Here is a 16,135-nt window from a genome sequence, read left to right on the forward strand (position 1 = left end):
TTGAGTAAATAAGTTCATTAGATCCCTAACTCTGCATAAAGTTGGTAGAATCTGTCAACCTTAAGAAAAGCTGGGTTTTTCCTTTTAAGGGGTGGTTGTGGCTGCCTCTTCAAAGTGACCTAAAATTTGGATTGCTCACCTCGGCCTGCACTCTCAGGGGGCACACCAGGTTTCAAGGCAATCTTTATTAGTTATAACCAGTAAGAGACAAAAATCTACCTTTTAAATTCAAGTATTAATATTACAAATCTGATTTAATCATCTGAGAAGAGAAGATATGTTATAGAAGTGTTTCAATCACAAGTCTGTGATGGATGCATTTGATTTAGTTCTAAGACAGACCCTGAGCCAACTGCCTCCAGAGTCTCTCTCAAACCCTGGTTAAAAAAGGCTCCAAGTTAGTTCTCCCCCCTTTCAATTTTAACTTTTATAAAATCTCAGTGGCTGGAGGGCAAATAGAATGAAGATTTAATCATAAGCAAACAGATGCACTTGATCCTCACTAAGGAGACCTGAGGATGGATGGGCAGCCCTGGACCTAAAGTTACGTACATCACCTTGTCCTTTAACTGGGATTCATCAGAAAAAAAAAGTTTCACCTGCTTCTGAGTGCAGCAGCAGGGGATTATGCAAGCACTGCTCCTGGGAACACAGAACAGAGGCAGACGCTTAGAAACCCTTAATAGATCTTCAGTGTTAACCAACCAGAACCTAGCTATTTTCTCTTATGATACAAACAATGATTACATAGCACAGAGCCAATGTACACATCCCATGAGGCATTCAGGAATCTAGGAACCTAGTCTTTAAAGCAAACTCAGCACTGAGCTTACGCGTGACTTCTGCATGGCTCAGCCCACACTCTTCTTTTTTAGTAGATCCATAGTTTTCTTTCACATATTTTGCAAATGGTGTTAGCTGTGCTCTAGCAGGAGTACCATCCTTTCGTGTGGGTTGGCACAGGACTAACTGTCCCTTACAAAGTGCACACACAAAGCGTTCTGTGTCCAGTGACTTGGAATGGCGCCCAATCCTAAAATAAAACAAAAGTCAGTATAGTGCCTGAGTCTGGAGACACTTTGGAACAATAGCTCAAAGGTACAAATTGTTCACATTCAGATCAAGTGTACATTAACTCTGACACCTAAATATAATCTAAATGGCAAAATTACTATTCTCCTCCTGACCATTTTAGAAGGAATATTCAGCTAGTGATTTTTATCATGCAGTCTCAGATCACTGTCCACATTTTCCTGACAAAAAACCTTACACATCCCTTATCCAGCTGCCAAGGTGGAACCTTCAGTTTCTTCCTGATAACGTCTACAATGTTATGTGTTGGTAATACAAAGCTTAACAGAACATTAAGAAAATATGTGAACAGAGTAAAGCAAGTTCAGCTGAATACCAAAACAAACAAGGAATTCAGTGATATTCATGTTAATTTTCAGTTCAATAAAAAACCCTCTAATTTTTAAGTTTACATGAAGCTGTGCAGAACTTCAGTCTGCCACACTGAAGTGCTGCAGAAGCTGAGGTCCCTGCTGTTGAATTTATTCCCCACAATACATATTCTAGATCTCAGATCAATCTTCTTTAAACATCCCAGTGGTCCCACCAGCTCTGTATCACTTACAATGGGGTAAACAGAAGTTTTGACAATCCCAATGAGCAGCTTAATTTTTCTGCTTGTGTTTCAAATAAGTTTCTTGGTAAAAGGGGAGATCATAGCGTATCAGAGCTCCTGCATTACACTCCTAATAGAGAAGTAAGGAGAGATCCAAATAGTCTCATAATATGAATCTGAGTTTAAATGTTTATCTTGTTTCCTTAATACTGTCCTACTATTGCCTTCTCTATGTAACAAGCATGATAGTTGCTGAGGGGAAGATGAGGAAGCAAGATTGGAAAGTTGGGTGTGTCCCTCAGAGGATCAAAGGGGTCAGAAATATTGAAAAGTCTGAGTACCCCCAGAAGAAAACCCTCTGTTCCAAAGGACAGCAATACGTGGAACACCAGCCACTAAGGGTTGTGGCTATCAGACTCTGTGTGCCTGTAGGTGGAGACTGAGCAACTTGAGTTTAACAATTACAAAATGGTTTGATTTTAAGGGTTTTTAGGGGACAGCTGTAGTGTGCCAGCATTAAGGGGGTGGGGGTGGGGACCCTTGCCTGGAACAAGTCTTGTCATTTGCTCAGTCTGTTCTGGGTTTGATGCAGAAATCAACAAGTGACATTCTCTGGCTTGTGTTTTGCAAGAGATAAGACTAGATGACTGACATGTCCCTTTCTGGCCTTGAAAGTTATCTCAAAGCCTCACTGATTTCCATACTGCTTACTCAAAACAACCTGCCTCTCAACTATCTGTTCTCAATTAAGCCATTAAAAAGAGAGCCACCAGGGGGAGGCAGGCCTGTCATAAGTATAATTCCATATGGTACTTCTGGGGGGATTCTATGCCCATAAGGGGGCACAGAATTCATATGGCCTGCATTTTTGTGTGCCTCCTGTACAGAAAAACAAAAAATCTGCTGAGGGACACACGCCTCTTCCGCAGCAGCCCAGGCAGCGCGATATGTTCCAGCAGCGCTTTAACGTAGCTTGTGTGGGCGCTAAAAAACCCACCTCCACGAGGGGTGTAGCTACCAGCGCTGGTGCACTGTCTACACTGGCTCTTCACAGCGCTGAAACTTGCTGTGCTCAGGGGGGTGTTCTGTCATACCCGAGTGAGAAAGTTGCAGCGCTGTAAATTGCCAGTGTAGACAAGCCCTGTGTCCCTCTCTCTTATGACTGCAGCTCCCTGGAGGTAGAGCTTTTTATTATGCAGGAGGCAGGCTAGAGGCACAAATGAAGCAGCCTGCCTGGGTTAATTGATCTCATTCTCTGAGGCACAAATGTAGCACCCTGACTGTGTAGTAAAGTTGTTAAAGTTGCTGTTGATGGTTAATTGATCTCATGTTAGTTAACTGTTCCCATTCTCAGACAATTCCCCCCGGAGCATTAAAACCTGCTTTAAGGCCCCTACATTGCCAGAGTGATGTAAAGGAGTCTTATTATAAATGACATTTAGGGAATCCTCAGCTAGGAAGATCTATGTGCTCTCTCACTTTTTACCAAGCAGTCAATAAAACGTCAGGACAATCAGAACCATGCACTTTCCAAAGTCAGCCAGGTCCAGGACAATGATTAGCAAAACTGTAAGACTTTCATGTGTGAAAGTCTGAGCAATTTAAAATGACATTCTACTTTTTTTTTTTTTTTTTGCGCTGTTTGGTGTTCTGTAATGTGATTTAAATGAAAATCCAGGATTATAACTGGAATGCAGAATATTGTTACCAAGTGTTTGTAACTTCACTTTCATGTGTTTAGGAAATACTGAATAGTTATTGTGAATTTTTTCTGTATTGTAGTTTAAATAAATTACCAAAACAATTAAAACTGGTGTGATTATATTGCATTATTTTGACAAATAAAATATATAGAATTTTGAATTCTTTCGTGCAGAATCCCCCCCAGGAGTAATATGGTTCTGCAAGGGAAACTGTCTGGAAGTCAGTATCAAGAGGATCAGTTTGGGATTCTTTGTGGGAATAGAAGAGGGAAAACGAGGCAATAAAAAAAAACAGTTCAGTTCATAGAGGTGAGACCTTTAATTCTCAAAATTCTTTAAGAGTTAAAGGTCTAAGCTTAATGTGTGGACATGGTGAAAACAAAGTTAACAGATGACCAAAGGCAAGAAAATATTACTCACGTGGTTTTGCACAGAGAACACTTATATGTGAACTTGTATTTAATCTCATAGCTGTGGCACTGTGTCACCACCGGCAGCTCTGGATGAACCACAGTTGATTTCTTAGCATAGAATCTCCAAAACTGCCCATGGCCATCATGAATTCCGTTGATTACCCAAGTGGCTGCATGGCAAATCTCATGGATCAATGTGTCTCGAAGCCGGTCTTGGGGAAGGCAGGAGAGAAGACAAATTAAGAACATTGCCATTAAAAAGTCAGGTCTCTCATTCTTCACTGGCTTTATTAGTGTTTGCAAGTACCAGATTGACAGCTCTGAAGACTATAAAAGATGCCACATGGACAGTACTAGTGCAAGCTTCCCTACACAATGCCACTATTCTGGCCCAAGTCTGAGAAGATAATTTGGTTTCCATGTCTTTAGTATCTCTGAGGAGACTAATTGTAATGAGTCACTTCTGTTGTGGTCTCTGTTTTTAAAACCACATTAAACATAGGAACCAGCAAGTAACTGTCAGATGACAAATTCTGATTGCTACTGACTGTGACACAGTGGCCCACTGGTGTTTCACTACCCTGTCAACAACTCGTCAGGCCTGACATACTCACTACATCTAACCCACTGTTGTCATGATATATATCCAAAAGGTAGCATATAATATATCAATGGAAAGCTAATAGCTCACTGATCATTAATATTCTTACACGGTGTGTTACTCTTCGGGGAATTCTGCAGCACTGCACAATGCAGAATTCCGTTTCCCTCGCAGAATTGGGGCTGCAGAGCTGGTGACCATCACTGGGGGACACTGGATTCTGCAGAGCCCAGCTTGCAGTGAGCGGAGCTGGAGGGAACGTGGGCTGGAGGCTGCACTCTCTGCTTGATCCTTATTCTCCCGGGGACAGGAGAGGGCCCAGGAAACCCAGTTCTGGAAAAGGGTGAGGAAGTGCAGGACTGCACTGCCCTGCCTGCATTCCCGGGCAGGACAGTAAAAAAGCTGGGGAAACTGGTGTCTGGGCCAGGGGGTGCCCTGTGGCTGGGATCTGGGAGGAGGGGGTGGTGGTGTCTGGGCTCTGAGTATGCTCCATGCCTGGGATCTGGGGTGAGGAGGGTGCTGGTGTGTCGGCCGGAGGTGCCCTGTGGCTGGGATCTGGCGCGAGGAGGGGGGTACTGGTGCCTGGGCCAGGAGATGCCCCGTGACTGGGCTCTAGGAGAAGGGGAGTGCATGCATCCGGGCTGGGGGTGCTCTGTGGCTGGGATCAGGGGGGAGGGAGTGCAGGTGTCTGAGCTCCGGGAGCCTTACACAGCTCCCTCTAGCAGCCCCCAACTGGGTTATCATAGGGATTTAACTCTCTACTCTTGGGGGAAATCTTTTTTGCTGTTGTCTGTATTGTTGATATGTACTTAGAAATAAGTTACCCAAATAATTGAATCTGGAGTGATTATATTGTGTTATTTTGACAAATAAAATATGCAGAATTCTAAAATATTATGCACAGAATTTTTAGGCACAGGATTCCCCCAGGAGTAGTGTGTATATGAGGTGTACGAAGAGTTATGTTAGAATTATGGTTTTAAAATGTGTTTGGCAAGGAATGCATAATCCCCATCTGCCCTAAACAAATGAGTGTATAGTTGTTTCAGGTTGAGATAATGAAGGAGCATTTAGATAAAAAAATCAACAAAGCTATCAATTTAGCAAGTTGGGGAGACAGCCTCTTTTGGGGGTCTGCCCCTCCAATGATAAGCAATTGAACCAACTGATTGTATATAACATTGCTGTATTATAAAAAGTGCATTGAGTAATGTCTTTTATGAAAGCCTGTGACATAATGATGACTAATAGCATTGTGAAGCGTCTGCATTAGCATTATATGAGGAATTGTGGATACTCACTGATGATATGCTTTAAAGGCTGTGACCAAACACAGGGAGAAACAGTTTTTCCCTCAGAAAGGAGGGAAGGGAGTCTACACATCTCCAATTAAATTAAACAAGATGTGACCAAAAACAATGGAAACCCTATTTACACATCAATCGGCAAGGGGATGGGAGATCCACAGGCAAAGAAAACATCATGAGATTATCCTGAGTCTGGGGACAAAACACTGAGTTTGGGAAGATACATAGAGAGAAGAAGCAGCCATCTTGGCATCCATCACTGGACAGATAAAAGGGGCCAGAGCTCTTGCAAGCTGAGTACTTCGGCCAAAGGAATCAAAGTCTCTGAGAAGTGAATACAGTATAAATTACTCCTGAGGACATTCTGCACCAAAAAATTAAAATTTCTGTGCCAAAAAATAAAAAATTCTTCATGCAATATTTTAAAATTCTGCAAATTTTATTTGTTGAATAAATGTGGAGGCTCCAGCATGGCACAGGGGAGCACAGGTCACTGGCTGTACAGAGGTGGGAGATCACTGTGCAGGTCCCCCCCGCAACACAGACTCAGCGGTGAGGCTGCACCCAACCCTGACACAGTGCAAGGATCGGGCCTGTCCCAGCAACATCCCAGGGCATTGCCCCTCTGAGCCAGGTGTACCAGGTGTGGACAAGTGTGGAGGGGTTTAGGGTGGGGGGATCCAGGTGTGGGTTGAAAGGGTTCTGTGTGGGGCAACCTGGGTGTGAGTGGCTCAGTGGAGGATCCAGGTGCTAGGGGATGTCTGGATGCACAAGGGCTTGTTGGGAGGTTCTGGGTGCAACAATAACGGGACTCTGCAGGGGGGTCCAGATGAAGGTGGTTGGGGCTCAGCGGGGTGTGTGCACCTGGGTGTGGAAGGTTCAGTGGGTGGTCCAGGTGCAGGGGAAGTGGGGCTCATTGTGGGGGCTCTGTGTGTGAGAGGCTCAGTGGGAGTTTCCAGAACGAGATGATGAGAGCTTGGATAAAAGTTTTAGCTGTGTGGCTGGATAGGAAAGATTGCATCTTAGAGCTGTTATGCAGAAAGAATACATATTATTTCCCCTTATTTAATATTCAATATCCTCTTTCCTTTACCGGCAGAGTCACAAACTTTCTCTGAGAGCTCTATCCGAGCATAGCGTTGTGCCTCAGGACTTTTTGTTTGTCCAGTTACACAGTACCCTGCTGTCTTCCGCATCTTTTTGTTCCAGATGATTTCCATTTTCTCTGGCAACTGATACAAAAAAAAAAAAAAAAAAATGAAACAGTGCATTTAAACCATGCAGGGGCATGCGCAGGAGGCTCCCCCACCCCTGGAGGCCCCTGATGATTACTGGTGTGTGTGTGGGGGGGGGGGACTGTGCCCCTGCTTGCCCCTCCATCCATACCCCCTGGAACCACATCACTGCCAGCTCATCTCACTTCCTCAGACCCTTAAACTTCTGCCCTTGTGTATGTGTACCACAGCCCTTCACACCACCTTTGTTCATACTCTTTAGACAGAGACAGTGGGAAGTTAGATCTGAGAAACTCACTTTGCCTTCTCCACTTCTCCTTAGAGACTGAAGAACTTCACAATCTTTAGAGTATGAAACAGTTACATAATAGCCATATTCTTTAAAAAGTTTTATTAAATGCAGAGAAAGTGATAGTAAACCAAAAAAGAACTGTTTGCATTATACCACTTAAGTAAGAGTACAGAGAAAAGAAGGAAAATCTCACATTTCTAGAAATCAAGTCCTTATATGATCTCCCTGCCCAGGTCAGCTGGACAATCTCTTCCTCAGGTATTCAGAGAGAGATGTCTCCATCCCCTCTTTCACAAAACCTGCTCATCAAGATCCCTGATCTAGGGTTTTATCCCCTATTTTCCAAAACAATTCTCTAAACACACAATGGGGGTTGAAGCCTTACCAAAGAACTTTGTCTAAGGAGATATTAAATGTCCTTCACTGATGCTTAATAGCTGTCTTTCAAATACTTAGCTACTAAATTCAAGCGGAGCCATTTATAAGATCATTTGACCTACCTGTCCCCAGTTTATCCAGATCTCTTTTCAAAATCTCATCAATTTTCCCTTGCCAGGATGTAGAATCCTATCAAACTACTTAATCTCTGATCTCTTGTTGCTTCAAAATAGCAGCAGAAAGGAACCATCTCTTTCAGGATTCTAGTACTGCTGGTATGCTTAGTGCATGTTTTCACTGCACAATTAACCTGAATTCTTACCTGGTTTTTAGTCCAAACTCGTCTACCATCCACACAAGAAAAACTTTTGATCTGAATTTGAAGGTGCTTTAAATGCAGGATAGTTTATACAGGTAGGAGTATAGGTTAAAACCTAGGCTTCCCTTTCACTTGCCCTGGACCCTGTCCATTCTGCAGATAGGATGCAGGCAAAAATCACTCAAGTTCTGATAGTCCTCCAGTATCCTTCCCACAGTTCCCCATGAAGGACAGACAAGTTCTTGCAATTGACTGGGAAAGTCTCCTAGAGCATCTCAGTACAGAGAACCACACACAAGTGAGTGCAGAAACAGTGAGGACTCAGTAAGCTGAGTCTGGCTTTGCTGTCAAAATGCCGAGGAAGGCTAACCCAAGTGCCAATCATCTGGGTAACCTGTGCAGTTAGAGAGCCTACAGCAGCAATCCCAAACTATGATCCAGGCAAGCACTTGCTTCTGGTCTGCAGAAAGCTGGCTGATCAAGTGGTGTTGTGCTCTTTGGTTCCAGCTTCTTGTACAGGAGTAGGAGCCAGCTTAAGATGCTTCAAATAGGGTCCACTGCTACATAAGAGTAAGAGAAGCATTCCAATGCAATGGGGGCTATACAACTACCTAGACATATAAGAATCGGAAGGCTTCATAAGGGACCAGATTGACCCAAGGCATCTAAAAATCAATTTTTATATAAGCAACAGATATAGTTACTTAGGGATGTTACATGATTATGAATGGGAAGGGAGTTTGCATCCTTGAGGTAGTGAATGGATCAGGAGGTCTTTCTTCACAAGACTATTAAGAGAGAGTTCACACTGAGAAAGTCTGATAACTCCCAGAGTAAACCTATGATAAATCCCTTTTTAAAACCCTCACATTTTCAGCCTGATTTAAATAGAAGCACCTTGTTACAAGGCTGAGCTTCATCCCAATTAGGGAGCTAGAAGGAAAGGGCCATGGTTTCACAGAGAAAGCTAGTTAGCAGGATAACAGTGATTTTAGTGTCCAGAAATGTGTTTACAAAAGCTACCTTTTGCTCAAAGATGGTGTTGTTATAAAGAATGTAGAGCTTCTGTGTCAACTCATCCTTTTTTTTCCTGAAATTTTTCACATATTGGGATGCTGGGTTGGACAGCTCTTGTAAGAAACAGCCTGGCACTCCACACACATTCCACCTGCATGAAAAGCAGCAGCAAAAAAAGCTCATTTGTTGTCACAGAAGTCTTATGAAAAAAAATGGTTAATTACCTTACAGTAACTATGGTTCTTTGAGAAGTCTTTGTGGATCCCATTCTAGGTGTGCATGTTCCTACATACATGCATGTGGCCAAGTGCCCCAATAGTCTGAGACAGACCTGGGCAGTGGTGAACGGATGGGCAGAGATTCTGGTGATCAGATCTGACATTGCCCTGAACCTGGCCTCTGGCAAGAACACTCTGGCTCGGTAGAGTCAAGGACCACTCCAATGAAATCTATCTTTTGAACCATAACCAATGTTGATTTTTGTTCGTTTATCAACAGGCCCACAGCTTGACAAGCGGCTCGCAACATTGCAACGCTGCGCTGGATGTGGACCCTGGAGTGCCCCTTGATGAGCCAGTCGTTGAGGTACGGGTAGATCTGGATATCCTGACATCTGAAGTAGGCCACCACTATTGACATGCCTTCATAAACACTCTTGGTGCCATTGCCAGGCCAAAAGGGAGCACTGCAAATTGATAGTGGGCACTCCCAACCATGAATCGTAGGAACCTTTTGTGTCTGTGAAATATTGATATGTGAAAGTAAGTGTCTTTCAGATTGAGGGCAGCATACCAGTTCTGAATTCAGGGAAGGAATGATGGAGGCCAGGGAGACAATGAGGAAAAGACGGTTACTCACCTTTGTAACTGTTGTTCTTCGAGATGTGTTGCTCACATCCATTCCAGTTAGGTGTGCGCGCCGCGCGTGCACGTTCGTCGGAAACTTTTTACCCTAGCAACTCCAGTGGGCCGGCAGGTCGCCCCCTGGAGTGGCGCCGCCATGGCGCCCAATATATATCCCTGCCGGCCCACCCGCTCCTCAGTTCCTTCTTGCCGGCGACTCCGACAGTGGGGAAGGAGGGCGGGTGTGGAATGGATGTGAGCAACACATCTCGAAGAACAACAGTTACAAAGGTGAGTAACCGTCTTTTCTTCTTCGAGTGATTGCTCACATCCATTCCAGTTAGGTGAATCCCAAGCCATACCTAGGCGGTGGGGTCGGAGCGAGAAGTCGCGGCATGGAGCACTGCAGATCCGAAGGCCGCATCCTCTCTAGACTGCTGGACCAGGGCGTAGTGGGAAGCAAAGGTGTGGACCGATGACCAGGTCGCTGCCCGACAGATTTCCTGGATGGGCACACGGGCGAGGAAAGCCAGCGACGACGCCTGCGCCCTGGTAGAATGCGCAGTCACACGGCCCGTAGGGACGTGGGCCAAGTCATAGCAGGTCCTGATGCAGGACGTTACCCAAGAGGATAACCTCTGGGAGGAGATAGGAAGCCCTTTCATGCGGTCCGCTACTGCCACGAAAAGCTGGGGGGATTTGCGGAAGGGCTTGGTCCTCTCCACGTAGAACGCGAGAGCCCTACGGACATCAAGCGAGTGGAGCTGCTGCTCCCTGCCTGAGGAGTGAGGTTTCGGGAAAAAAACCGGGAGGAATATCTCTTGGTTGACGTGGAAGGCTGAGACCACCTTGGGGAGAAAAGCAGGGTGTGGTCTCAGCTGCACCTTGTCCTTGTGGAAGACCGTGTATGGGGGGTCTACCACAAGAGCCCGGAGTTCCGACACCCGTCTAGCTGAGGTGATAGCTACTAGAAAGGCCGTCTTCCAAGAGAGGTAAAGCAGGGAGCAAGTAGCTAACGGCTCAAAGGGGGGCCCCATGAGTCGGGACAACACCAGGTTAAGATCCCAGGTTGGAGCAGGGGGACGGACGTTAGGGTATAAACGTTCCAGCCCCTTAAGGAATCTAGACACCGTCGGGTGGGAAAAAACAGAGTTACCATCCGCACCCGGGTGAAAGGTGGAGATAGCCGCTAGGTGGACTCGTAACGACGATATGGCCAGACCTTGCCCTTTGAGGGACCAAATGTAGTCTAAGATGTTGGCTACTGAAACTTCCATAGGGCGGAGATTTCTCTCCACGCACCAATAGGAGAATCGCTTCCATTTGGCCAAATATGTCGCTCTTGTGGACGGCTTTCTGCTGCCCAAGAGCACTTCCCTCACCGGCGTGGAACAGCGCAGCTCAGAGCCAGTCAGCCACGCAGGAGCCACGCCGCTAGGTGCAGCGACTGCAGGTCCGGGTGACAGAGGGTCCCGTGCTCCTGGGTAATCAGGTCCGGATGAAGGGGCAGGGGAACTGGGTCGGCTATGGCCAGGTCCAGCAGCATGGGGTACCAGTGCTGTCTGGGCCACGCCGGGGCTACCATGATCACATGAGCCCTGTCCCTGCGCACCTTCAGAAGGACCCTGTGGACCAACGGGAATGGGGGAAATGCATAGTACAGGTGGGTCGACCACTGGATGAGGAAGGCATCCGCTATCGACCCGGGTTCCCTGCCCTGAAAGGAGCAGAACGCTTGGCACTTCCTGTTCCCCTTGGCCGCGAAGAGGTCCACCCGGGGATAACCCCACCTCCGGAAGATGGAGAGGGCGACGTCCGGGCGAAGGGACCACTCGTGTGACAGGAAGGATCTGCTCAATCGATCCGCCAGCGTGTTCCGTACTCCGGGGAGGAAGGAAGCCATGAGGTGAATGGAGTGGGCTACACAAAAGTCCCAGAGTCGTATCGCCTCGTGGCACAGGGAGGAGGATCTGGTGCCGCCCTGCTTGTTGATATAATACATGGTCGTCGTGTTGTCGGTGAACACCGCGACACAACGACCCTGGAGCTGATGACAGAACGTTTGACAAGCAAGACGGACCGCTCTCAACTCCCGCATGTTGATGTGTAGCCGCACCTCCTCCTGGGACCACAGGCCCTGCGTCCTCAGGGTCCCTGCGTGGGCCCCCCAGCCGAGATCTGAGGCATCTGTTGTTAGGGACACCGAGGGCTGAGATGGGTGGAAGGGGAGACCCGCACACAACACTGACTGGTCCAGCCACCAGCCGAGAGAATCTAAGACCCTCTGGGGGATCGTGATTAACATATCTAGTGGCTGTCTTGTCGGCCTGTAATGACTGATGAGCCACAGCTGGAGTGGCCTCATGCGGAGCCGAGCGTAATTGGTCACGAAAGTACAGGCCGCCATGTGGCCTAACAGGGTTAGACACGTCCTCACTGACGTCAGGGGGGCTGTCTGTAGTCGTTGCACGATTGCCGACAAGGCCTGGAACCGCTGCAATGGCAGCAAGGCCCTGCCCACAGTGGCGTCCAGGACGGCCCCGATGAATTCCACCCTTTGTGTGGGGGCCAGGGTGGACTTGTCTGTGTTCACCAAGAGGCCCAGAGTGGCGAACATGTCGGTGATCACACGGACATGGCTGCAGACTTGTTGTTCCGACGTGCCCCGAATCAACCAATCGTCCAGATACGGAAACACGTGGATACGACTGCGCCGAAGCTGCGCCACAACAACTGCCATGCATTTCGTAAACACTCTCGGGGCCGTGGACAAGCCAAATGGGAGGACTGCAAAATGGTAATGCAGAGACCCCACAACGAAGCGAAGGAAACGTCTGTGGGGTGGCCAGATAGCAATGTGGAAATACGCGTCCTGCATGTCGAGGGCGGCGTACCAGTCTCCCGGATCCAGGGATGGGATAATGGTCCCCAAGGAAACCATGCGGAACTTCAACTTCACCAGGTACTTGTTGAGCTCTCGCAGGTCGAGGATGGGCCTGAGGCCTCCCTTGGCCTTGGGGATCAGAAAGTAGCGGGAATAAAACCCCTTGCCTTTCTCGTTCTCCGGCACCGCCTCTATAGCTCCTTTGCGGAGGAGCGTCTGCACCTCCTGCCGAAGGAATTGCTCGTGAGAGGGGTCCCTGAAGAGGGACGAGGAAGGGGGGCGGGGAGGAGGAAATGAAACAAACTGCAGGCGGTATCCCGACTGCACCGTGCGTAAGACCCAGCGGTCTGATGTTATTAGGGACCACGCCGGGAGGAAAAAAGAAAGGCGGTTGGAAAACGGGGGGAAAGGATCCAATGGGGAAACTGTTACTGCGCCCTCGGGCGCACCTTCAAAATGAAGGCTTGGGACCAGGCGGGGGCTTAGAGGAGCCTTGGTTTTGGCCCCCTTGGTTCCCCGAGTGCCTGCGCCTTCCGTTCCTGCCGCGGCGCCTGTTAAGGTCCTGCCGCTGGCGGAACTGGAGATACGGCCTGCGCTGTTGTTGCTGTTGCTGCGGCCGGAAGGGTCTGCGCTGCGTCACTGGAGTGTGCATCCCCAGTGACCTCATGATGACGCGGTTGTCTTTTAGATTCTTTAGTCTAGGGTCTGTCTTATCCGAAAACAGCCCTTGGCCTTCAAAAGGAAGGTCCTGTATTGTGTGCTGGAGCTCCGGCGGAAGGCCGGAAACCTGCAGCCAGGAGAGGCGACGCATTGTTACACCCGACGCGAGGGTACGGGCAGCCGAATCCGCAGCGTCCAGAGAGGCTTGCAAGGACGTGCGTGCGACCTTCTTGCCTTCCTCTAAGATGGCCGCAAACTCCTGACGAGCGTCTTGTGGCAACAGCTCCTTGAATTTGTCTGCTGCCACCCAGGAGTTAAAGGCGTATCTACTTAACAGGGCCTGTTGGTTGGAGACCCTGAGTTGCAGCGCCCCCGCCGAGTACACCTTACGGCCGAGGAGGTCCATCCGCCTAGCCTCCCTGGATTTGGGGGCTGGAGCCTCCTGACCATGACGCTCCTTATCATTGACGGATTGGACCACCAGGGAACACGGAGTCGGGTGTACGTGGAGGTACTCGTAGCCCTTAGAAGGAGCCATGTACTTCCTCTCGACGCCCTTCGCAGTGGGAGGAATGGAGGCCGGGGACTGCCAGATGGTGGTGGCGTTGGCCTGGATGGTCCGTATGAACGGCAGGGCGACCCTGGTGGGAGCGTCTGCGGAGAGGATGGTGACAATAGGGTCCTCTACCTCCGAGACCTCCTCGGCTTGTAGACTCAGGTTTTGGGCTACTCGCCGGAGGAGGTCCTGGTGCGCCCTGAGGTCCAGCGGGGGGGGGCTGTTGGAGGAGGTCCCAGCCACCGCTTCATCAGGGGAAGAAGATGAGGAGACCCCCGGCAAGAAGGTGTCTAAAGGGGGGTCTCCCTCGGCCCTCGCCTCTGCCTCAGGAGCCAAAGTGGAGTCCTGTTGCTTGGATCCTTCCTCCCCATCCGGGGAGGGAGGGGGGCGAGACAACGAGGCCTCAGGTGCCCTGCGCTCTGCAGTCGCCGGCCTAGCAGGGAGCTGTTGGGGGCCCTGGGCCTGATGATACGCCCAGGGTGTCCAGAAACCCCATTGCTGTGGGGCTGCGTCCTGCTGTGGAGGCTCGCTGAACAGCGCCGCCTGCCGGTCGGTGCCCAGCGCGTACCCACTGTCCGCCAGCGAAGACACGGACGGCTGCCTCGAGGGCCATGGCGGAGCGGACCCTGGATGGTAGTGGTCCGCGCGGGCCGGCACGGGCGATCGTCTCGGTGCCGGGGACCGGTGCCGGGAGTCGTAACGGTGCCGGGAGCGGGACCGAGTTCTGCCACGGTGCCGGGATCTGGATCGGTACCGGGCGCCGCTTCGGTGCCGGGATCGGGACCTGCCACCGGTTCGGTACCGGGAGGTCGACCGGGACCGGGACCTGCCACCAGCTCGGCGCCGGGAGGTCGACCGGTGCGGCGAACGTCTGGATCGGCTCCTGGACTCGCGGTGCCGGTAACGACGGCTGGACTCTGACCGCGACCGTCTCGGTGTCGACCGGCGCCGCGAGTGCGACCGGTACCGCTGAGGGGAGCGGTGCCGGGACTGCGAGCGGCGGCGGGATCTGGAGCGACCTTGACGTCGGGACCTGGAGCGAGAACGAGAGTCCCGGGACGGTGCCGACATCATAGGCTTGCCTCTGGACACAACCCGCACCGGAGGTACCGGGGGTGGTAGCTGAGTGGGCTCGGTCATGGCTATGAGGTCCCGTGCCGAGGCGAAGGTCTCTGGTGTAGATGGCACCACTATCTCGACCCCAGATGTCATGGGGGAGCTTGGCGGCACCGGACTCGACGGACCCGCCGGGCCCGGAGTCGACGGTGCCGGCGGCGCCGCGGCCGATGCTGAGGCCGGGCGCTCCACTCGGGTGTGCCTGGCCGGAGTAGTGGACTTCGACGGCCTAGGCTCTGTCCCCGGTGCCGGAGAAGGTCGGTGCCGGGGAGTCTTCTCGGTGCCGGTGCGATCCGGTGCCGGCGCCGACATCACGGCCTGCGAAGCCGCCGGGTCAAGTGCCGCCTCCAGGAGGAGAGTCCGGAGCCTTTGATCCCTCTCCTTCTTAGTCCTTGGCTTAAAAGCCTTGCAGATGCGGCACTTGTCGGATCTATGCGATTCCCCCAGGCACTTCAGGCACGCGTCGTGGGGGTCGCTCGTGGGCATAGGCTTCTTGCAGGCCGCACACTGCTTGAAGCCCGGCGAACCAGGCATGAGCCCGGTGCCGGGTGCCGGGAAGGGCTAAGCCCCCGGCGAAAAACTATTTACAACTACTTAACACTTAACTACTACTATCTAACTAACAGTCTAATTAACAACTACAATAGAGATAACGATAGAAAAACAAGGAGAGCTAGGGACGTGGAGGACAGCTATGCCGCGCTCCACAGTTCCAACGACCGACACGGCGGTAAGAAGGAACTGAGGAGCGGGTGGGCCGGCAGGGATATATATTGGGCGCCATGGCGGCGCCACTCCAGGGGGCGACCTGCCGGCCCACTGGAGTTGCTAGGGTAAAAAGTTTCCGACGAACGTGCACGCGCGGCGCGCACACCTAACTGGAATGGATGTGAGCAATCACTCGAAGAAGAACTTCAACTTCTTGAGATACCTGTTGAGGTTTCATAGGTCGAGAATAGGACATAGATCCCCCCACCACCACCACATGGTCTTTGGGATCAAAAAATAGCATGAGTAAACCCTTTCCCTTTCAAGTGCAGAGAAACTTCCTCCACGACTCCCACCCGCAGGAGGCCTTGCATCTCTTGGATGAGCAGATGCTCGTGAGAAGAGTCCCTGACGTGGGAGGGAGGGATAGAAATGAACTGGAGGGTATACCCCCCTACTACTGTGCTGAACACCCAC

The 16,135-nt window shown here is 50.2% G+C and overlaps 1 protein-coding gene across 2 annotated transcripts in view; it reads right to left on the bottom strand.

Annotated features, from left to right (window-relative positions):
* Positions 1-674: 674 nt before the first annotated feature.
* GCNA (germ cell nuclear acidic peptidase) overlaps positions 675-16,135 on the bottom strand; it is a 57,181-nt gene continuing 41,720 nt past the window's right edge. For both annotated transcript variants that reach the window (XM_050964939.1, XM_050964938.1), the window contains 4 exons: positions 8,899-9,043; positions 6,745-6,883; positions 3,751-3,955; positions 675-1,033 (listed from right to left, as the gene is read on the bottom strand). In XM_050964939.1, the coding sequence (XP_050820896.1) occupies positions 784-1,033; positions 3,751-3,955; positions 6,745-6,883; positions 8,899-9,043 (739 nt within the window). In that variant the 3' untranslated portion in view covers positions 675-783. The remainder of the gene's footprint in view (positions 1,034-3,750; positions 3,956-6,744; positions 6,884-8,898; positions 9,044-16,135) is intronic.

Source organism: Gopherus flavomarginatus, chromosome 8 (assembly GCF_025201925.1).
Source record: "Gopherus flavomarginatus isolate rGopFla2 chromosome 8, rGopFla2.mat.asm, whole genome shotgun sequence".
In the NCBI taxonomy this organism is placed as follows: Eukaryota; Metazoa; Chordata; order Testudines; family Testudinidae; genus Gopherus; species Gopherus flavomarginatus.